The following is a 24,747-nucleotide window of genomic DNA, read 5'->3' as shown; positions in this document are numbered from 1 at the left end:
TAATACCTGTTTACTCAACAAAGTTGGGCCGTGTCGTCTTTTATACTAGATCATATTTTTTCTCTTGTGTACGTACGAGCCCAACTTTGCACAGGCCGGCGAACCCAGGAAGAAGGGACGGTGCACACAAGAAATAGCTGAAGGTGGCTCTTAGTATCTGTCACAACATGCTGTCCAATGCACAGAACCAGCCACTGTTCCCCAACCCACAGGGCCAACCAAACCCCGCGGGTCAGCTCTTACAGTTCCACGTGAAACCCAGTTTACAGATTAAGAAGAATGCCATTACAGACGACTACAAGGTGACCAGCCAGGTGCTTGGCTTGGGAATCAATGGCAAGGTGTTGGAGATATTTCAGAAGAAGAGTGGGGACAAGTACGCGCTCAAGGTAAATCCCACTCACTACCGTGTCTTATCAACTTTTGATTGAATTAAGGTAAATCATTTGTTTTTAATAGTAATATCTCGGTCCAGTTAACATTTTAAGAACAAACCACGGTACTAATGGAACTGACTCTGGTATATATTGGAAGGATACAGACCATAGCTACTTAGTTGAATACTGGAAGCTCTTGGATACATTGTTAATAATACGATGAATATGTATTTTGTGGTTTTAAATTAAAACTGTTCGAACAATTCTGCTAGAGAATAAAAACACCTATGTAACCTTATCTTTTAATCGTTGTTGGACAGGTATGTCTTATGACTCCTTGGAAATTAAGTCAGTTGTTCTTCCAGGAAAATAGGATATTGCCTCACAGATCAACCACTGGTCTTGTGGTAAGCAGTAAATGAAAGTAGCCGTGTTGAAGATACTGATGCCTGTTAAGATATATTCTAGATAGTTGTACGACACATTTACATTATTTTTTAAGACACACAAAACCAAATTACACCATAAATGCATATGTACCGGCGTGACATTGGATTTACTAGTAAAGATACTGTAGTTTGTGGCTGGTTTCAGTCATACTCAAATGAGGTTTAAACAATCTAAATCAAAACATTATGTGGTACACAAGAACTCACTTTTGTCATTGTCAAGGGTTTATTTTTGTCTGTGTGTATCTGTATACAATGCTCAGTTTTTGGATTACTTTTTTTCGTTGGGTAGGCCTACATGTTTTGTTAACTTTTATAGTTCTCAACGGATTATAGGATTGATGCTGAACTATCATAACATGGTTGCTTGGAATTCTGCTACTTGTTTTAGATAGAAATCAACTAAATCTTTTCCTGTGTCCATTATTTATAATCAATGGGAGTGATGGATACATATATCATTGCAACTTCAACCATAAGTTTATTCCTTTAAACTCCCCCTCACCTGTCTCTAGCCATCGTCACACATTTACATAAACCCACACTAGCGAACAAGCACAAATAATGAATAAATCCTCCAAAGCACCATTGAATGTAGAATGACCCTAACCATCCTTCCATTATCTTTTATTTTGGACCAGTCACAGTCATTATTCCCTTCTATACTCTGCCCCACTGCCTTTGTGGCATGTTTGCAGTTTGCTTGTCGATAATCGATCTTCCCGCACACCTGCGTTGAAGGGCAGACTATAACCTCATACATTGATACCTAAGCTGGCTGTTTCATGAATTTATATCCTGGCTATTACTTTCCCTAACGTCATCACCATCCAGTCTATTGCATTCATTAGTCTACTGTAGATGTGAGGTGGCTATTAATCGGCTGGATCCATGGTGACCTCATTGTAAGGACACAGATTTGTCTCCTGAACTGATAAGTTCTCAATAATTGAGTATAGGCTGTATTTGATGTTTAACGTGGTAATTTGGGCAAGATGGGCAGAGTATCGCCATGTCTCTATAATGTTTGATATAGATGGTGCAGCCCTGTGTGTATTTTGGGGGAAGTGTATGAAATGAAGACAAAAGGACAGCTGTATGCTGCCTTTGTTATCCAGGTGTCAGTCACTGCTAACGCCAACACCCAGCTTGAAAGTAGTTCATCCATAATTTATTGAGTTGTCCTTTAATCTAGGAATTGGTATTTTTCTGTATATCAATATCTAATAATAAATTAAATGGTATATGTTGTAGAATCATACTGGGAATCAGTGAACTAGACTGCTGTTTCATTCTCAATTTAATAATTACATTGAGCTTATGGTTCTATGCTGTTCTATTCCCTAGTTACTGTCTTCCCAACACCAGGGTCAGCAGGTCAGTTTAAACTTCCTCAGGATGGCGCTCAAAAATGTTCAGGCTTTATTGTTAATGTTTTCGTTAATGTAAAAGTATATATTTATTATGAGTTGTATCCCTGTCCTCATACAATTAAGTCCATCCCCATGACAACACTGCAAAGTGTTAACCTGGGTGCCCCTACCAGGTAGATTTGCTAGATTTATAATGGGGCTCCATGAATTGCCAAACAAAGTTCTCAATATCCTTTCTTTGGCACCCCACCTGACTGGGCCAATCATCTGCCAAAGATTTGGTGTTTTCAATATGTTTGGCTACAATAAACCTTTGTTTATCAGACAATATTGACGAGAAGGCTGTTCTGAGCTGATTAATAATCGCTCAAAACCGCGACTCTAGTGCTGTTGTATAGACACTAGGCTTCATCTGTTTGTGTTCGTGTTTGTTGACCTTTTAAGGGGACTTAACGGCCCCTTAACCAACATCGGCTCTCTTTTCCCCTCTAGGATCTCTTTTGCGGTAGCTAACGCTCCCTTTGTCTGTTAATATATTCATGAAGCTTGTATTTATTTTGTTTGGACGGCTATGACCAGCATAAGTAGATTGTTGAATGATGCTGTAGTAGGATAAGTAATGGTTTTAATCTTTCTTGAGAACCCCATGTTTACTTTCTGGGTGAATGCGTCGGCTTTGCCACCTGAAATATGGGTTTCGGAACACAATCTGATTAAATGATTGTTCGTTGTAATCCTCTTTGCCTAGAATAACACCTCTTGTGAAGTCATCAGGAAAATACAAACAACTCTTTGTACCAAAACGATTATTCTCTAATAGCAGCCCTGGCATGAACCTTCCAGTAACAGGATTTAAGCATGGCTACAAGGTTCAAGTTTAGACTATCCCCCAAAGAAACTGAAATTTATTGCTTAATTTCGTCTTGTTAAGCCATACTTTCCCAGGGAAACCAAGCCTGTTGAAATGTTTTCGGTACACCAGAGGGTCTGGCCAGACCTCTGGGTCCAGCACATTAAGTTTATTTGAGGGATAACGGAGAAAGAAGAACTTGGCTTATAGTTCAGTCATGGTTGAGAGAAGAGAGAGAGAGAGGAAGGAAGGAAGAGGAAGGAGGTGTTCCTATGTTCTGTTATAATGACTGCACACTCACTCATCCTTGAGTACAACAAATATACAATTCTGTTTGTTTTTTGTTATATTTGCTTGAATCAGCTGTTGTGGTTCACCAGATCTCAAATTGATTTGATTAGTGTTTACATATTGTATGATCCGGAATTGGATCAGCATAGTATTCAATAAAACAATTATAATTGTTTGAGTATAGAAGACACAATTAGATAGTCTGTGTCTATGTGAACACTATTATTTTAGATGTGCATGGCATTGATTTATATTTGTAGTAATAGGCGAATAATATGGTTGAGAAAGCAAATCGGTTTGACTACTGTCTATCTCACCAACAGACCGGCCTTTTCAGGGTCTCTGAATAGCCCTCTGAAAGTACCTGACACAAATAAGCTTCCTCTCAATGGTTCCTGGTTTACTTGTATAGTATACATAACATGCACAGGTTTACCCTTTTAACTTTGATTTAAAAAGGACAAATTTGAACGAGAGCGTACTACTAGAAAAGCGAAGGAGTAGTACAAAGCAACTTGTTTATCTTATTTGGGGTTTCATTTCTACTAGTTATAGAACTGTTCCGTATTGAACACTTCTAGTGCTGTTATGGAACCTATGTTGTAAACTGTTAATTGATAGTTGCAAATATGCCTATAGTTTTTACTGCAAAGTTCGGTATTTTGTGCTGTTGTAGTTCATCTGCCCATGCCTGTATTATTTTGGTTCATGAAAATTCTTTGACAATTTTTCTTATAACAAGCTGCAGCCCCATCTCGGATTTGTTAATTTGTGTTCATGCCTCAAGTTTGGTTTCAAAAAAATTCGGAGAGTCAGAATTCTGAAAATGGAAAAAAAGCTTCACGTCACCCTTTGAGTTGAGATAATGAAGGGCCAAATATTGGATGACCGAATTATCATTCTTCAATTTTGAATTTTGAATATTCAGATATTCGTTTGGAAACCTAACGAATATCTTAGATAACTTAAGATTTTGTGTATAACTTTTTCTATGCAATGGGAGAATTATTCAGCAACACAAAGCTTTTAATGTTGGGTAGATTGGTTGGTCTCTAGTCTGCTTGTTTCCAGTATTTCCTCCTTGAAGTGGCAACGGTTTATAATGGTTCTGGTGGACATCGGCTCAATGTTACCGCTTGGTGTACAACTGCTAGATACTGTTGAAGCCACAGTTGGTGGTAGGTCTTATCAAAAGAAATCGCAAAAATGTTTCAACACTTTGCTGCTTCTTCTCATACAGAATGTCTTTGTTAACCTGAATTACTGTACCGCGGTTCAGCAGAGTTCCCATATCATAACCTCCACTGGACTGCCCACACAAAATGCCGGCCTACTCACAGTCGCACAAACACACGCACACTGAACACTGAAAACGGAACCCCTCAGCTAACTTTAAGATGACAGATTGGATTTATAAGTAAGCTTCACAGTCTGTCTTTGCGTTTATATAGAGGAAACAAGTTATTATCTGATGCAGATGGGGATTCACAGCATGAGTAGGAAAGTGTGAGATGAAATGGGGAAGGGTGGGTTCTTGGTCTACAACAGAAACTAGTATACTGAAAAATAACTGATAATTCCAACTCATCGCTTTTGGATCCCGTTGTCTCGTTTCCTGTTCCGCTTTCTCTGTTCCCTATCATTCTAATCCAACCCATTTTGGCAGTTGAAGACCTATTCATAAAGTTGAACTAGTGGTCAGAAGCAATGGTTAAAACAAACAGTTGGATTTCATTTGTGAATTGAGAAATTAAATCGGTAAAACCCCTCCCCAAAAGATTGAGATATACGGATCTATCAAAATATAAAATATACTGATCCGTGTGCGCTCGCGTGCAGGTGTCAATAATCCGTAATCTGATTCGTAACCACGGAGACCCCTCAAGCCTTCGAAGTAAGGAAAAGTGATTCCGGAAATGATTTTGTTAGGGGACCAATCACAGCCCTTGCCGTCTCCGTTGCATCGATGGATACTTGGATAAATATTGGATGCGCACGTAGAGCTACGGAGAGGGTCTCCTCGCTGGGGACAAGTACCTACCAGTTTTCGTCAAGATAAATTTTGTACCCATGAATGAGGTATTAATACCAATACTCTTTGGCTGGGCTGCAATGATGAGGCATCAGACAATCAAGTAATTTTAGGGCACTCTTTCTCCCTGGCATTCTCGTTCACACACTGTGTGAACGAGAATGACAGGGAGAAAGAGTGCTATGCGGAGATGAATGAACAGAACGATATTTATATTTCAAAATCACATTAAAAAAAAATAAAATAAAAGCAGAATCAATTTGTGGCGCTCGGTGTCATTCTGTGGCGCTGCGCCACACATTGGTCTATGTATGGGAAACACTGATATGGTATATCTTATTCTACTCCATATTTAAAATGTACTGCTCAGGCTGATGCCTCAAGCAGAAATGCAAGACCAATAATTATTTAGAGGCTTCGATAGTTGCCCATTTGAAACATGACAAACGCACGTTTCTTCTTTCCCTGCATGGTCATATTTATTTTAGACCATTTTGCATCCATCCCAGCATGTAAAGGCTTATTGGATGTCATGACTTAGGCCCAGTGTGCAGCCAACCTACTTGCATGGACTGATCTTTGATCTCATGATCTTATTTGCCAATTAGTAAGAACAAGGCATTGACCACGTGACTCCACGTTAGGGTTGTGCGATATGGACAATCTTAAATCACGAGATGAGTCTTTTCATATCTCAAAATTGATCCTGATATAGTTGGTTATCTGTCAATTCTGTCAATAATAATCCTATCATCTGAATTCAAATGAAAGTCACTTTCTCTTATTTTGAGATGACATTGTTTCAGAAATATCAAATAATGCAGCGAATAAAATAAAAGCAATTGAATCGGCTACAAAAACAGATTATTCTCCTGCAGACTGACTTGAACATGGCCTGTGAACATTTATTATTATAAGTGCTCCCTATAGTCAAGTCTGTCCTATCAAACAAGTTAGGGCTGGGCGATATATCGAATATATGCGATGTATCGCGAGATGTTCTCCAGGCGATGTATAAAATGCCCCTGTTGCGAACATCGAATACAAATTGGCACGTAATGTTTCTTTTTGCCGCCGCCGGCATACTCGTTGTGTTCCCTTCTCTCGCTCTTTCCTGTGGCTCTCTGCCTCACAGACTCATATGCATTAAACACACTCACTCCCCCCGCGAGATTCTAGGATTCTACGCGCGTGTGTGACGGTCGCGTGTGTGACGGTCGGCGATCGGTGAGTGAGAACAGCGACCGGTCACTCATCTCCTACCGTTGAGTGAGAACAGCGAGAGAGAGAGAAAAGATGATGGAAACGGAGGATTTGGTTTCAAAAAAAGAATAGTACAGGATCCGTCGTCTGGCAGTGGTTTGACTACCGAAAGGAAGATGTGGAACAAAAAACGGCTTTGAGCTCTGTTTTTGCTCGAAAATAATTAACGGTTTGAATAAATGCTGTGTTGGTAAATCTAACTTGCTGTGATTTTCCTTTTCTTATGTGCAAGTTCTAAATTCTTCCAATAGAAAGCACTAATGAGTTTAAACAATATGTTGTTTCATGTAATCTACATGCAAACTTATGTTTCAGGAATACTCAAATTATTATAACATGTAGTAACATTATGCCAGACATGGTTGAATCAAGCATTTATGATGTGCTCTAGAGGAGATTCTAAATATATCGAGATATATATCGTGTATCGAGATATAGTAAAAAAATATCAAGATATTCATTTTGGGCCATATCGCCCAGCCCTAAAACAAGTCACACAAACCAGGGCACAAAGATCTTTGACCTAGAGACTGCTAAAACGTAGTTAAAATCTCTCTTTAGATTCATCACAACACTATTAGTCATGTCATGATCTTTTTCTGCATGTGGCAAAACAACAAATGCACAAATACATAGATCGAGATAATCAGGGAGAATCCCTGGCAGATGTCTGTAATAATCTTATCAACACACAAACATGTTTGCTGCTTTATCAATCGCCAGTGAACACTGACGGTCACAAGCTGTGTGGTTGGTGTTTAACTCTGTGGCAGATAAGAGGCTTTTTCTAACATGACGTACTTCAACCAGCCACCCCACTGGTCTTCCTCTTCTTCCTATCCACTGCCCCCGAGTCCTTTCCATCTCCCACCTCCACTCTCTGCGTGGTGGAGGAAGCCTCCGGCAGGTGTCGTGGACCAACCCCCCTCTTCCTTCCCTCGGACCTACCCTAGGCTCAGTGGCTTTCGTATTGTCCGGAGGAGGGCTATTGTAGGTCCATCTGCCCCCTACTCAGCGGGGCTTACTGTTTAGCCTCAAAGGGGCTGCAGCAGATGGGGTGCTATGCGATCGCACCAGCACCAGCAGAGCGTTTAAGGGGATATGGGGTGCGGCATGTGTTCGGGTCTATGTTAAGGCTACTACTGCAAGCGTTGTTTGTGAATGGAGGCGTTCTATATAGGGAGGTGCTCATTTTATTTTTGGAGCATGTTTCCTTTTTTGTTGAACACACCTAGACATATGTTATTACGCTCTGTGATCTGTAGATATAAAACATTATGTGGGACTTGAATATGAGATTTGGTGCAGTGAGTCAGTGGTCCCTGCATTGTATCAAGGTTGACATCACCTGTTTTCTCTCACAACCTGACGCTGGCCCCACAGGGAGTTACATCCAGCAGCTATTGGACAGCTCACACATTGACGTTATGCAGGAACCAACACCTGAAACTAGTCTTTGTATCTGGAAGTGAATATTCCGCTGTATCCTCCAGAGATGGTAAATTACATGTCATTAATTAAATGGGTCAGCAAGTCAACATTTATTCTATATCACAATAAGCAGGTTACTTAAGGTGAATCCTTTTCAATACAAAGATTACAATACAAAGATTTAGTGTCAAATAACTTGCCTCACACTATAACTCTTTTTATTCTTGAAATATGATTAATTAAGGTGATTAATTCTCCATTAACACAAAGTTATGAAACATAATGTATTGTCATACCAGGTCAATAACTCTATAGAAAAGCCAACTATGGCTGCATTAGTTATTAATGAGCAACCTATGTAGTACAGATAGGTCTCTGCCTGTGTGGCTCGGTTGTTTCTCCCTCTGATGTCTGCTGTGACGCAGGAAGGAGATGGTGCTCCTGTTTGTTTTGACTCAACAGATGCTTTGACTCCTTTGTGGGTTCAGCTCTGAGATAGATCAACAGCTCAATACACTGCTATTGTGTACCAGCTCTCCTGGTTACAGAGATAAGCTGTCTGTACCAGTTAATTCCCCCACCCTTGCCCTCTATCATACTCCTGTACATCCGATTTTCACAATCTAATTCTGAATTTGATCTAATTTAGCACCCCTCATTCGATTTAAGATCCTCTGTAGACAGCGCCATGGTAGTCCAGCAGGCCATACATCTTTCCCCAGTGGCCCGTGCCTATCCCATCACGTCACTAATGTTGTGACTGATGCCTTTAAGTCTGAACAAGCCACAAGCCACTGAGGAGGCGTTAACCAGATACTGGCAAATCCCCTCCGAGCTCAAGAAGACACCCACCGCACACCGAGAAGTGAGAAGTGTGTGGAAGTAATGAGTCATAGCAGGGGTGTTGGGTAAAGATGAAGTGAACAGAGGTCAGCCATAGGAAGCCTTCACTGATCATATCTGCCGAGTACTATCTCTAAGAAGTGAAGGGCTGCACCCAATATTACATACTCACTATAGCATATACATCCAAGCATGCATACAAATCTCAAAATGAATTTGTTTTGTCTTTGTAAAGTCACATCATTTAATTGTTTATTTAAAGCTCCACTACCTTGTTTGTCCATACCATGTTTGATCACTTGATGCCAGGATGTAAACGTCATCCATACTTCAATGTACGCAGTGTTCAAGCTGTTCAATTCACTCGACATGGACAGCATCTTCTATCCCGATAATTAACATTGACCCATATCAAGATAAAGTGTGTGTGTGTGTGGGTGTGTGTGTGTGTGGGTGTGTGTGTAGAATTTAGAATTAGAAAAAATATTATTTTCCTTAATTTTTTTTCAAGTGAGGTAGGGCAAAACTGTCTCAAATGAAGAGAAATAAAAAAATAAATCACTCGGACACGGACATCAGAATAAACTGCTGCTCAGACGAAGCCCAACTCATCTACATAGAACGTAGCGTTAAACGGAGAAGCCCAACCCTCTCTCATATAACGAAGGTCTAGTTATTTGTGGGTATTTTATTGTGGAAATGTTGCATATTACGCCCTATACAAATGAAATGTCGCAATTTATATATTTTTGTTTAATAAAATCATCATTATCATTTATATGTCTGTAACATGAAAATAAAATGAGAAATTAACAGCTCAAGAATTGCTTAAATATTGTTTTTTTAAATATACAGTAGGCGGCGGTGCCATCGATTACAATTTGAAGCTGTTCATTGCAATCACAATATCAGGCAAAGTATCCACAATCATATTTTTTGTCATAAATGTGTAGCATTATTTTGAATGTTTATGATCAAGTGCATCGGTTTGCGGCACCCCCAACCCGATCCTCAGGTAACATGCATCGGTCAGAAAATCCATGCATCCATTCGTTGGACGTCATGCATTGACCTGGCATGTTTACAATTCTGTATCGATGGTTTTTCTGTTAATTTCAACAACGCAAGCGAACTCGACTATTTCAGAGATGTGGTACTTGGAGCTTTTGAAGACTTGGGTGGAGCAGCACTCTGTCTGAAAAGGGTCTGGCCCATGGCAGTCCCGCCCAGGCCGAAGGGGCCACCATTCAGGGCAGGGCCTGGTGCTGCAGCCCCAAGAGCAGACAGGGTTTCTCGCTCTCTGGAAACATGCCCACTCCTGTTTGTTGTGGGCAGGAGAGGAATGTTAGGATACAATAGAGAATTTGAGAGTCAGAAGACTTGGGAAGGCTTCTCAAAGTCCTTGGGAAGACTATTGGGCTGAATTATTTCTCATCTTGTCAATATGTATGTTGGCTCTTTTCAGGAGCTTTGACCCTTTTGTGATACAGCTTTTACAGCCGTTGGTATTAATAGGGTATGTATTTATCATGTTAATCCCTTTCCTGGTGAAATGTTATGTAAATAACATCTCTACAAATTGAACTGATGCATCACTCAGTTAACAAATTGATTATCTCTTCTGGATATCAACATCAATGGCCGTGTGTGTGTGTGTGTGTGTGTGTGTGTGTGTGTGTGTATGTATGTATGTATGTATATATATATAATATATATATATTAACCCTTTCAACACTATATAAACAAAGTAGGGTAGTGGTTGGTGGTGTTTGAAAATACACACACTACAAATCTCAATGCCGCCGTTAACCTGGAAGCGTCCATGACCAAGATGCCTTCTCCATTAATGTAGCAACAAAAAAATATCACTAAGTCACTTTGGATGAAAGCATCTGATAAATGACTAAATATTAAATATAAATAGATGCCCTTAACATAACAAACACTGTATCGGCATCTAAAGTGAAGGTGAACTGAATCCCAACCCCTACTCTTTTTAGATATGCTTGAACAGTGGAGCATAGCCTTTATTTGACCGAGTGCCTGTGTATCCACTGATTCAGAGGGTGGTTTTCTGTAGCAAGCGTCAGGCTAGTTGCCATGTTATTTATGACGGTGGAGCACAGATAGAACCGCCTATGAAGAGGTCCACTAATTCAATTTTCTGCGGAGCCGAGGTGATAACTCTAGTTTGATGCAGAATTTTCCTGTGTTTCTATTGAGGTGCCTGCTTAACCAGCGACTCTTCTCCCTTAACCAAAGTGTATGTCCACTTTCAAACAAATCATAACCGTCTCAAGCATATGAGTAACATATTTACTCGCTAGTCAACACTTAGACTGTCATGTCATTCAACTAAATTTGGATACGATCTTGCATATTAGTGATATGTATTTGAACGGTATGTAAAAAAAAAAAGGTGTAATATGTAGGCCCTATCCAATAGCTCAGTGGTTTTCAAACTGTGAGGCGTGCCTCCCCTGGGGGGCGCCAGAGTTCTTCAGGGGGGGCGCGACGTGAGAAAAAAATAAACCAGAAAAAGTAACAGAAAAAACAGGTGTTCGAAGTCGTTCCGTATTCACTCACTCACTATTCCCTATATAGTGTTTATGACATAGTGCACTATATAGGGAACGAACAAACGAGAATTTGGACACTACGCCGAACATTTCTAAACTTCATTTGTGTCAGTGAATGCGCCGGGTATTTGTGTGACGCAGAAAGATGCGCCCACATCATATAAACAAACCAGGCACCCACGAGGAAAGCTGGAGGTTGTATTGATGTTGAATGTTACATTTCCTTGATCAAGGTTTTTCTTATTAATTTTGAGTGTTACATTTTCTATGTTAAATCCCAAATAAATTGTTGATTTCTAAACGAAAGCCGGAGACTCAATCATTAAATGTATTCGTTTTCGTTATTATTCAGCTTCTTCTTCTCCGGAAAAACACGACCGCATTGCATTGTGGTGTACGGGAGTAACATGTAGGGAACATCGTATGTTCACTCAAACTTTGGGTATTTTAAGTCCACTTTATAGTGCATGAAATTTACCACTGAGAATTCGAATACCACTACAAAATGGCGAGCACCCTATATAGTGCACTATATGCGTGATGGGGAACGATTTCGAACACAGCTACGCAAACTCATTGCTCCCACTAAAGTTGAGGTGAGCTAAAAAGGAGGCTAAACTGGCAGTTTACAGATTAAGATGTTCAAATGTATTTTAAAAATGTTAAGCAAAAACATGCTTAGATAAAGATGTTAAAATGTGTTAAGAAATGTGTTTAAAAACGCACAAAGATGTTTAGAATGTTTCAAAAATATGTTTCAAATGTTTCAAAAAAATATGATCAGAGATGTTTAAAATGTGTAAAATATGATCAGAGATGTTTAAAATATGATCAGATGTTTAAAATGTGTAAAATAATACAAAGATCTTTCAAAACCCGGATTTAGAACTTTTTTTTTGCGGGGGGGGGGCTCAGCTGAAATTTGTTCTCTTAGGGGGGGCTCACTCTCTCATACTTTGAAAACCCCTGCAATAGCTCAAATTATTGTGTGCTGTTTATGCTAACGGACACTAGAGGGAAGTCAAATACATTAGATTAATAGGTCTCAGTTCACACTCACACAATGTGGTGAGTGCTCTACCATTATACAAGGATGTGATTCTACAACAGTTTATACAATTGAAAAGACCCAGTCCATTCCCGAGGAAGTAGATGGATAAAAAACATAATCATGCCAATTGCTCAGTTCAATGGCGACAAATGGCAAAACAACCGTAAAGTTGTATCATGATGACGTGTCCATCTTTTCATTAATTATTTTTTTATGTTTATTGTTCAATTGTTATATTGTTGTACGAAAGCTTTTGATCCCTCAAGGTTTGGTGTATGTCTTTTTGCCTGAAAATACTCTTAACTACGTCCCCTGTATTCAATGGACACGTATCTTTGGATATGAATTCCACCAGCCTCTTTGCTATAGCCTCCTGCATGGTGGGAGGCAGAAGGGATCAGAAGGGACCATGCTTGTTTGCCCCTCCCCTCTCCGACGTGTGGTTCCTGATGTTGCCAATGGAATTGCACTAGAACCCCCTGTAACTTACAGAGCTCGCAGACTTCTCTCGTCTTTTCTTCGTCTCGCCATGTATTGTCACTCTGCCCAAAATTCACCTTCTTGGCTTCTATTGCCAAGTAAAGGGACTAACTCCTTTTATCCTGCAGCCATCTACTCATTAGTTATTTATATTTTAACTTGCCGCAGCAGAACGGTATGAGTTAACATAACGTTTGACTGTGGAAATGTTACCCTGACTCATTCTGCGCATGCGCATGAGATGAACGCTTGCATATCTAAATATGTGGATGGAGGAAACAAATGACATGGCAAAAATACGTTGAATGGGAATACACAGATTTGCATACAATATGAAGTATGATGAAATTTGAACTCTCAATGATTTTTTTATATTTGGTTATGGCTCTAAACCACAGTCCTGTCTGTCATCTTGACTAGTTAAAGTAAATGAAATGGTGAGGTGAAGAAATGTTAACTGTCATTCTAAGGTGAAGCAAAGATGATGGCTACATTTCTTAATGTACATGACTCCAGTCAAAAATGACACATTTGCCAATTTTGGTTTCCTAATGTTGGAGCGATTTCAATAACCTCCTTTCTCTAGGTGAATGCAGATCTCATTTTGGCTATGACTTATTGTACCTCTCTGTCCCTCTTGCCTCTGTACAGATGCTACAAGATTGTGCCAAAGCCCGCAGGGAGGTGGAGCTTCACTGGAGGGCATCCCCTTGTTCCAACATTGTACGCATCATTGATGTCTACGAGAACCTCTACCAGGGACGAAAGTGTCTGCTCATTGTCATGGAGTGGTGGGTACCTTTTACTGAGCAACTTCACTCTTTTGGTTGTTCTGAATTGGATCATTATTCCCATAACACACAAAAAAATGAGAAAAGAGATGGAATGTATGACTTGTTTTCACTGGTCGACAAGTGAAGGCAAATTTGAGGATGAGTAGCAGCTTAATTTTCCAACATTAGCCTATTTACTGTATGATTGAAATATGGCTAAAAGTCTGGGGCTTATTCTAAATTCTGGACCATTGTATTGATCGCGTCAGGCAGTTTAGTCCTTACGACTAACATCCCTGTCGGTAAACTGTCTTGCTAAGTACTACAGTAAAGAAAGTTGAGGTTAAGTAAATATAATCAGGCTTATCACTTTGATTTTACTGTGAAGCTGACTTTGATCAATGACATTTCCCTGATACATCTGTTTCTGCGCAGCCTTACAGACTTGACTCATTCAGCAAAACTACAAGCTCATTTCTACAGCAACGGTTCTATAGGCCTGTCAGATTAAAACAAGGTATTCAGGTGAAGTCCTAAAAAGACCAGCTGATCATACAAAGCACCAGCCTGAAAGCAGTGAGTGCTATGCAGAGCGCTGTTGAGAATTGTGGACCAGATTAAATTAAACAGCTCTAGAAGTTAAAATAATTCCCTGGGAAACAACGCATTGTTTAAAATAAGTTAATTCTATAATTAAGCGCGGGACAATTTAATGTATGACTCTCATCTCAGCGGAAACGCTTTTCTGAGAAAAAGCAGTTCAGTCTACAGTCTGCACTTTACAAGTCAAAGTGGGAGGTGTCACTTGGACATCTAGTCCTTGACCATTAGAAGTTCTGTGAAGTACTATTTGGAACTGCAAGTAGCCAACGTTAACTGGCTGGCCCAAAAGCGTTTACTGTCTGGCACAGGCATGTGGATTTCCCCTGCGTTTGTCAAGTGATACCCTCCTGACCGACGCAAGAACGCCCCGACATTGAAAGTGAAATTAAAACGTGTACAGCAGGCGGCTTAGTGTGAGCGTGGTGCATTACAATAATCACACATCTCTAAAGCAGCGGGAGTAGTTTGAAAGTTGTTTTTAAGATGGGAAGATATTGGATGATCTGATCTGAGTTACAGCAGTCTAATCCGATCAGTGGGGCTTACATTGTATTCCTGCCAAGAAGAAGAGGCTCCAGAGTGAAGCTGTCGGGCACCCCTCTCTATAGAGCCATCATTTGGTCAATAGTTCTTAACTTACCCTGCCCTAAACAATAGCCTAATGCTATTAGACCAGATAGACTGCATCTAACGTTTTCAAAATGTCCCCCCTGGTTTTCAAATTAAAATATCAGTTTAGAAGAGCATCCCACTAGCGCTACAACAACAGTAGCAAAACAATAGTCCCGAGTGGGTGTTAAGTGCGGATAAAAAAAAAAATTATGTAAATTGTTGAAATCTTTTCGCAGAAAGACCGCCTCCAAAACGAATAAGCCTTCTTGTTGAGATTTGCAATGAGTGTAATTGATTAGTTTTGGGGTATTTTATTTTTTTCCTAATAACACTAGAATAAATGTTGAAGATAACTAAATCACAGGGTAATATATAACACCACTTGTGTTTTATGTCATTCCTTAAATACTGAAAAAGGAAAACAATATGTATGATAATAGTCGACAGACAAAAAAGATTGATTGCTTTTAGTTGACCAACAAAATCAGCCCTCCTGAGAACCTTTGCCTGTAAAGAGCAGTTGAATTGGTTTTAGATTTTCTGTCAAACTCCAATAGGAAAACAGTTTCCAGCTTTGTTATATTTTCAATAAACCTTTTCAGGTGATCCAATTAATGCAACCCAACATAAAACATTCAGTCACAATTCAAGTTAAAACAGACCATGATTGTTCATGAGTGTTCAGATAACTGCACAGCTACACTACAGAAACAGGTTTGTATAAGGGACTCATGAATATGGGTTACTCATCTTCATTTTTGCAAATTCAAAAAATTACCCATTTCTTCTAAAATGCTTAGTTTTTTTCTCTACGGGATCTCCATTTGCGTTCTCTGAGCTTTGCAAAGAACAAAAACCCAACCAACAAATCCACAACTACATCTTGCACGTGCTCATTTGTGGTGGTTTCTGTGAGATAGTCTTCCCACTCACTGAAACCACACAGTGACATCCACCATCTCCGACCAGCACGCTCTGGTTGACTCATTTCTGGGTTTGCCATATCATGTATCGATACATCTCAGGAAATGTGAATCAGCTTATGTCAACTTCAATGCTTACCGTTAAAGTGATTCTCATAATTTGGTAGCACCTGTGTTTCAAGAATAGCCTTTCAATAAAAGGACACTAGTAGGCCAAAGGTCAGTCTTCTGGAACATAGAGAATATGCAAAATAAACGGAAATGGATATTTGAAATGTACTACGACATTTTATATAGGGCTTGTACACTATAATGCATCATGTAATTTGTTATTGTTTCCACTCCGCACTATTGGAAGGTTATGATTTTCATAATATGCATTTACTTATTACCGTGCCTATTTATTACTGTGCCTTACTGTGACAATGCTAAAATATCTGCTGATTAACAGATCCCCTCTGCCTGTCGTAACGGCAAATATCCTTGATCAACCCCTCGCCTCAAAACGACCCGTCAATATTTAGTGGTACAAGGCATCGGCTGAGTTCATCACGTTTCACTGCATTGTTGCAGTATCTTGCAACCAACGCTAGATGTGCAATGTTATTTGTATCCAAGCTCGTCGAGAGCTACGCTGAACGGAGACAAACCTTTCATGCTGGAGTTTGCTGGTGTTTTACATTTACAGCCATATACAGTTCTTGCAGAAATGTCTTAAATCCTGGATATCATTGTGTCTGCCCTGCTGAGGAGAGCCTCCTTTACAAACATCAACTCTATAGCTACTTGAGATGGGCAAAACGATTATTTTCCGGGAATCAGTTTCGTTCACTATCACGATTCGTTCGTTTGATTTGTTCGTTTGATTCGTTCGTTTAGTCAGATGGTCTGTTACGTCATTTGCCAGGGAATCGGAAATTATGGAATAAATGTTAATCAACATGCATGTAGCCTACTACTTTCTAATGTTCTGGCGAAATTACCCAGGTTAAGTGTAAATATCAAGCAAATATTTAAAGCACATACGTGCCTTTTTTTTTTCATAAATATCCTTAATACATAATGGGGTGCAGTAAGAATTAAATGGCGTCTTCCAAGTAGCGCTAATAAGCAGTGAAGCACGTTAGCAACTAGATCAAACAAGACTCGTAATGGTAGGTAAAAACAATACTTTATTAAAGCATGCAATTGTGATGTAGAACAAAATAAAAAGAAAACATAAAGTGCTTGCATGATATTGAAGCCTACAGCGATCGTTAGTTAACTTGTGTGGTGGTGCCTTGCCATTTGTTTACCCATGGGCCATGGCAACGCGATTGCTTGCTGCTCTCATTGGCTGAACGTTTTAGACTCATCAATATAAGGTTGTGGGGAGAAGAAGCTCTGTTTGTTTGTATATTTTATTTACGTGACCATATTTTTGTTTTATGTTAAAGAAAAGAAAAAAGAATCAGTCCTCTTGTTTTGGGAACCAGTTCTCGTCGTTCACCTTCGGGATTTGTTCGTTCTGACCGAATGGTTCGCGACCGACCCATCACTAATAGCTACCATGTGTAGCTTGACACCACATAGGGTTGTACACCCACTGCTTTGCTTTTCGTACTGGGCCGCTGCCTCATTGATTTATTCACAGCTATCCGCTTCATCTTTTGAAATAATTTCTTATTCAACGTTTCAAAGTTATGTTGTACACTTGAAGTTCAACAGACAACATTCATGAACATTTAGAACTTCCGCACACGGCTATACTTTAGCGAAATAAATCCAAATTTATTATTGCAGGACTACTGTAACAGGCGACTGTTAGACAACCTACTTTTTTGGCCACTGCCGTTATCAACTTGGATGTAATGAAACATAAAGGGCTACTTAGCCAACTAGACTGATACGGAGCGGTATCCGCTCCGTCTTCTCTGATGATAAAAGGGAAGGGCTGAGGGTGACAGACCCATGCCTGTGTGCATGCTGTAAAAAGCAATTGTGTAGTTCAAGATGCACTGGTGCAGAGAGGGGAGGGCCATGTTGGGGTTAAAATTTAATACTATTGGATATTCGCTGGCTATATGAGGTTGAGGAATGACAAGTCTTTTTCACTGCTGCAATTCTTGGGAAAGTGCTGCATATTTGCATTGTAACTGATGTAAATATTTTTTGTTGGTCAGATTTTTTCCTTTTAATCCTTTATTCGTTATGTGCCTCATGTAAATGGACCTTAATTTGCCCAACCTTTACAGGTCCTTAAAACATGGTGGAAACTTTCAGTCACATGAAATGTAGATCCTGAAACTAAAAGTTACGGGTCGTTTTGTTTTGAAACGCGGCTTGTGACTTCAGCTCACCATTTATCTTCCACAGCATGGATGGAGGAGAGCTGTTCAGCAGAATTCAAGACCGGGGTGACCAGGCTTTCACAGAAAGAGGTACAAAGATCACGCTACTCATACTGCTGCTTTAAAAAGCAAATCTAATAAAAGCTGAGCATGCCTATCTCACTTTAATTAGAGTAGTCTCTTTATGTATGTCTGTTTTTAGTTATTATTCTTGTCAACCGTTCATCTACTTCTTACTTGGCGGCAGTATTGCTGAGTACCGTGCACTAAGTGCAGAGTCAAGTTTGAAGTTGTTTGACTGAGCGGCTCTCGAGATGGCTTGTTTGAACTGAAATTGAAAAGACATCCATGCTAACATCAATGCTAACAACCATGGCATGGTCCCATCACAGTTTTCAGTGTTGGAAAAATAAACCGAAGTCCTACAGGAACGTTGAAGCAATGAGGCTTAAACTGAATGCCCCAGTTTTGAAGTCCAGTCTGTTATTGGCTGCACGTAGTTGTTTCATTCAATGTGACGTGTTGGCTGACGGGTGTTTGTGTCTTTCAACTCAGAGGCATCTGATATAATGAAGAGCATTGGAGAGGCCATTCAATTTTTGCATGCAATCAATATTGCACACCGAGACGTTAAGGTTTGTGCTGCTCTATATGCAAGTATTTTCTTAAATGTACTGTAACAAAATGAAGGCTGTGCGTCTTGCGTAGATTCATACAATACCTGATTTATCAACTGTTTGTTACGGACGTGATAAGTAATTGTAAAAACCCTTGTCTTTCCAGCCTGAAAACCTACTTTATACCTCCAAGAAGCCCAACGCACTGTTAAAGCTCACAGACTTTGGCTTCGCCAAGGAGACCACCTCACACAACTCCCTGGCCACGCCCTGCTACACGCCCTACTACGTGGGTAAGGACCTGCACGTGCACAGCTATAGACGGTGGCAGTCCACATTGTCTGCGGATACAACAAAGAAAACACAGGAAGTTGGCACCAACGCCATCTCCTCTCCTAGGCCGGTATTGGTTCAGGAGGTTGTCCGGTAACCGAAAGGTTGCTGGTTCGCTTCCTGTCCCTTCCAGCAAGGAGCCTAACAGTCCTTGAGGAAGAACCCCAAGCTAGGAAATTCTGTACGACTTTGAGGCACAAATTACAAAGCACTTTGAGTGGCCACTGGTTAGGAAAGCGCTATATAAATAGCCGATCTAACGTTCTCCACCGGTCGGGTGTGCTTCACGTTGCTCTGTCTGCGTCTCACTTATTGGTCCGTCTCATTTGCTGCAGCTCCCGAGGTGCTGGGCCCTGAGAAGTACGACAAGTCCTGCGACATGTGGTCATTGGGGGTCATCATGTACATCCTGTAAGTAGCCTCTCAAGTCGTTTAAAGTGTGGATGTTGTAGTCTCCGTCGGCCGGGATGCTCACCGTGATGGTATTGTCGTCCTACTGGAGCACTTCTCCTAACTTATCCCCATCCACGCCCCCCCAGGCTGTGCGGGTACCCTCCGTTCTACTCCAACCACGGCCTGGCCATCTCCCCCGGGATGAAGAGGAGGATCAGGATGGGCCAGTACGAGTTCCCCAACCCAGAGTGGTCTGACGTGTCGGAGGATGGTAAGATCGTACCTGGTTCAAAGTGTACTATTAAGTGACACATGAATGCTGATATCGGAAACTATTGATTATAATCTACATAAGCCTCTTGTGCTCCCTTTCCATTGAGTTCAAAAGGGAACATCTCTTTATTTGATGATCTACATGTCACATTTACAAATCAAACTAACAGGTTGTTTCCTTGTCAATCATTTCCAGCCAAGCAGCTCATCAGGACCCTGCTGAAGACCGAGCCCACACAGAGAATGACTATTACCGAGTTCATGAACCACCCATGGATAAATGTAAGAACCGGCGCACACAAACGGGTGCACCGAGATGAGCACTGACACACATTCACACACCCACATGCCCACACAGACACCACATCCTCGTGCATCTCAACTCAAACTTCCTGTCCTTTCCGCTCACCGTGCCTGGCTTGTCACGTTTCGGGCCGAGGCTTGCAAAGTCATCTCAAGAGCCGCCGTGTATTCTATGTTTCCGCTGCAGCAGTCCATAGAGGTTCCCCAGACCCCGCTGCACACCAGCCGCGTGCTGAAAGAGGAGAAGGACGCCTGGGAGGACGTCAAGGTCAGGCCCCTGCTCCTCAGAGAGCCGCTCATTCACTCAAGTTTCAGTGGCTGTGTTATGAACCCAGGGACTATTTCAATCCAATTCATCGTGCATATTGTCGTTGTTGTCCCAAACCCAGTGAGTCAAAAAGGGAAACGGGTGACGCAGGAAAACCACGGCCGAACGCGTGGGTCAGCGTTTTGTGAACGCACACTAACCCCTTCACCTTCTGTGCTTCGCCTCCAGGAGGAAATGACCAGTGCCTTGGCGACCATGAGGGTCGACTACGAGCAGATCAAGATCAAGACCATCGAGGACGCCAGCAACCCGCTGCTGAAGAAGAGGAGGATGAAGGCCAACAACGCCATGGCGGACTCACAGACACCGGCCCACTGAACCACGGCCTGCATGCACTTGCGCACACATGCACGCAGGGGCGAACTCACACTCGTACAAAGAAAGGAAGCAATAATTAATCCCACCAGAGGACGCGAGTTTGCGATGCATGGATTTTAAGTGTTTTTTTGTTTTTTTAATTCGTATTCATTTGATTCTGTTTTTTTTTTTTTCCCTCCACGAGTTTAAAAGTTCTACTGTTTTGTAGGAATGTTTTTGTTCTTATTACACAAGCATTTTAACCAAGCAACCACTCTGCCTTCACACAGAGGTTATGTTGATTTAAGGTTTTTACAGCAGTATAGAGATTATGAATCCTAGGAATGGAGACGGGGGGGGGGGGGGGGGGGGGTCAGTGTCGCCGTCTCCTCTCCTGCCTTCTGTTTCAGGTTTTACTGAGAGAGGCTTGAACGATAGAATAGAGACGCAAAGCCTTAGAAATAGAAATTAGTTAAACCCCCCTTTCCCCACCCGACAAAAAATTCAAAAAAATGTACCTGTGAATGTGTTAAAATATAAAATGGCTATATCCCAAAAAGTAAAGCAAGGGAAAGATGTTTCTGATGCAAACATCTGCAATGATGGCAGACTTTATTTTTTAAATGACTAGAGGAATGTAAAGCACTCTGTCCCTAAAACCTTCACTTGAATGGAATCTTTATCGTTCTTCACCAGGGAAGTGTACGTCAAATGGACAGATATATATATATATATATATTTTTCTTCTTTTCCTCTTGTGAATGTAAACCAGAGGCCTATACAGACAAAGTGAACATTTCCCATAACGATTTTTCTGGGCCACGCTGTACTCCTGACTATGACTAAAACTCAATGACATCATCCCGGGGAATATACTGGGGTCTTAGTTGAGACAGCGAGCCCCTCTGCCCCGCTCTCTTGCAGCCTGTGGTCATCCCTCTCACGGGTGAGTCAGTCGGAGGGCCGTGATCCACATGCCGAACGCGTGGGAGGAAGTTCCTATTGCGGCTAATAGAGAAGTCAGAGGCAGGGCAATACTGTACTTTTTGCGGGGGCTTTCTCTAAGGAGCTCCACACGCACTGTAGCATGGACCTTATTCATTGTGGATGTAATTAAGCAACAATGGACTTGAGACCTGTGCTCCTTTTTGTCAATGGTGGGCCACAAGACATTGACACATGATGAGACACTTCAGGTTGATGCTACGCAGGTGTCGTAAACTCAGTTCAACTCTAGAACCCTCTATACTTGTTTACTTTTTATTTTTTGCTAATATTTTGAAGCACCAATGATGTGGGTTTGTAAGAGGCAGCATCCAAATAGGGATTAGGGTTCTACCTGACGTCCATTTAGGGATTAAGGTACCACTTGACGTCCATTTAAGGATTAGGGTTCTACCTGACGTCCATTTAGGGATTAGGGTTTTACCTGACGTCCATTTAGGGATTAGGGTTCTACCTGACGTCCACTGGGGGATTAGGGTTCTACCTGACGTCCACTGGGGGATTAGGGTTCTACCTGACGTCCACTGGGGATTAGGGTTCTACTTGACGTCCACTGGGGGATTAGGGTTCTACCTGACGTCCACTGGGGGATTAGGGTTCTACCTGACATCCACTAGGGGATTAGGGTTCTACCTGACGTCCACTGGGGGATTAGGGTTCTACCTGACGTCCACTGGGGGATTAGGGTTCTACCTGACATCCACTGGGGGATTAGGGTTCTACCTGACGTCCACTAGGGGATTAGGGTTCTACCTGACGTCCACTGGGGGATTAGGGTTCTACCTGACGTCCACTGGGGATTAGGGTTCTACCTGACGTCCACTGGGGGATTAGGGTTCTACCTGACGTCCACTGGGGGATTAGGGTTCTACCTGACGTCCACTGGGGATTAGGGTTCTACCTGACGTCCACTAGGGGATTAGGGTTCTACCTGACGTCCACTGGGGGATTAGGGTTCTACCTGACGTCCACTGGGGGATTAGGGTTCTACCTGACGTCCACTGGGGATTAGGGTTCTACCTGACGTCCACTGGGGGATTAGGGTTCTACCTGACGTCCACTGGGGGATTAGGGATCTACCTGACGTCCTTTCAATCTCCTTTAATCTAACTGAGTCGTTGACCCTGGTTGAACTGTTTGTGTTTCAGGGTGTGCTCAGTGAGACTGCACACTAGCAGGATTCTGTATGTGTGTTATTCTAAAGATCTGTACCTTTTTTAATTGGACTGTGCCAGGCCTGAAGTAAAGTTTGCTCCTCTGGGCAGAAAGAAATGTTGACAAACCACCAGCAGTCTATCGTTCAGACGTTGTGAACTCTCTGAAATGTTCAGTTGACTTCAATTTGTACAATGGGACTCGCACCACAGCTCACCACCAGGGATATTGGGAAAATGAGTTGCAATGTTCTCTTTGATTTTTTTTTTTTTTTATTATTTTCAACACACAAAAAAAATCACGTCCATGTTTACTTTTTTTTGTTGTCACGTCTCACAAATCTCACAGTAAAGAGAATGTTCATGGACCGTTTCTGTGCCATTCTTTTTTTCTTTTCTTTTTTCTTCATCCTCTATGCAAATACTTCATTTGGTTCTTACTTTAACTAGAATATTCCAAGTTCTGCTGGGCTTTTTGTTTTTTCTATGCGCTGGAATTACTTATTTGCAATACAACACAATTGACGATACATTCGAAGACGGTTTGGGAATGGATCACGTAGCTTTTTAAAACAAGGTTCTTTCTGCATGTATATGTATCCCAATAAGAAGTTTACATACTTAGGCGTCACAAAACCATGAATTGCTAATTCCACAATCTATGCGATGCCTGCAGTTTTTCATACAACTTCAAGAGCATTAAGATGACCAAACAGACCCATCTCGAGCATATTTAGGAAGTGATATATGACAAAAATCCATGAGCAGATATTTGATATTGATATGTTATTTTATGGGGTTGCTATATGCTAATGTTCAGCCAATCAACTAACAATCCTGATAATAAAATCCCATTTACGAAGACCTACAAAGACCCTTAGCGGTTGAGACATTTGACTTTTGGAATCAGTCTAGTCATTTCCAGTTTAGTGCGATGTTTCTTGTAATATACGCGCTAGAGCAGATGGTAGTCTGAGTCAGCAGCACTTCATGTCAATTAGGTTGTCACCTATTGCTTCTTCAAAAGGTGAAACCTACAGTCATTGAGAGTATGTCAAGGGTGAGAGCGTCTAGAGAAGATTAATCCCAATTTTAACTATTACCGGATTATGTTTTGAAGAGCTGGATTGTTTAATTGTCAGTTATTCCATACAAATGATCAATAATTATATTCTAAATAATGCAATTTCCATTGACTATGTTCCTTTTTCTTTCTAAATATTTTGTTTGCATAATTCGAGTGAAAAATTGTTGGACTGCGTTTTATTTTGGACTGCGTAGTAAATAAAACATTCTGCAGAATCCAGAATGCTAAATTGCAAACATTTTTTTTTTTTTTTAATCCATTGCCATTTTAGGGTTTACAGAAGTTTCGTATCAATAACTTCCTGGTTAGGAAGCTTCTTAGCTTCTAACCAACAAAGTTCTAGAATCTAGAACCTTCTCGGCCGGTTGGCAGATAGCCCTAAAGTGTGTACACCTCGTTCCTTTTTAACGTGTGGTTTCCACACAAACAGTGTGGTAAAGCACCACGTAAGCAACGCCAGAGTAAAGAACATCTCAACCTACAAATGGTGTAAAGCAACTGGAAACCTCCTTTAGAGCTTCTCTGTGGACGTGCCTCTGTCACATTTACTAATACATAAATTACAGTGAAGAATGATTTCTACTCCCTAGGAAAAGATTGACATGCAGAAATTATTTCTCTTGCCTTCTATATTTCATAAATATTTGTATTCTATTAAATAGTGAACATACTTTTTCAGTACTTTTCAGTAATTATG

General features: G+C 41.0%; 1 protein-coding gene across 1 annotated transcript; it reads left to right on the top strand.

Annotated features, from left to right (window-relative positions):
- On the top strand, nucleotides 1-23,563 carry mapkapk2a (MAPK activated protein kinase 2a). The gene is made up of 10 exons (XM_079748518.1): nucleotides 1-389; nucleotides 13,671-13,810; nucleotides 18,286-18,350; nucleotides 18,816-18,895; nucleotides 19,044-19,170; nucleotides 19,546-19,621; nucleotides 19,750-19,874; nucleotides 20,073-20,158; nucleotides 20,367-20,447; nucleotides 20,676-23,563. Exons 1-10 carry the CDS (start codon nucleotides 168-170, stop codon nucleotides 20,823-20,825), a joined length of 1,152 nt encoding a protein of 383 aa, XP_079604644.1. The 5' UTR covers nucleotides 1-167; the 3' UTR covers nucleotides 20,826-23,563.
- Nucleotides 23,564-24,747: the final 1,184 nt, after the last annotated feature.

The sequence above is a fragment of the Pollachius pollachius genome (assembly GCF_949987615.1).
Source record: "Pollachius pollachius genome assembly, chromosome: 12".
Lineage (NCBI taxonomy): Eukaryota > Metazoa > Chordata > Actinopteri > Gadiformes > Gadidae > Pollachius > Pollachius pollachius.
The sequence above is the reverse complement of the archived record's forward strand: the minus strand, read 5'-3'. Positions and strand labels throughout refer to the sequence as shown.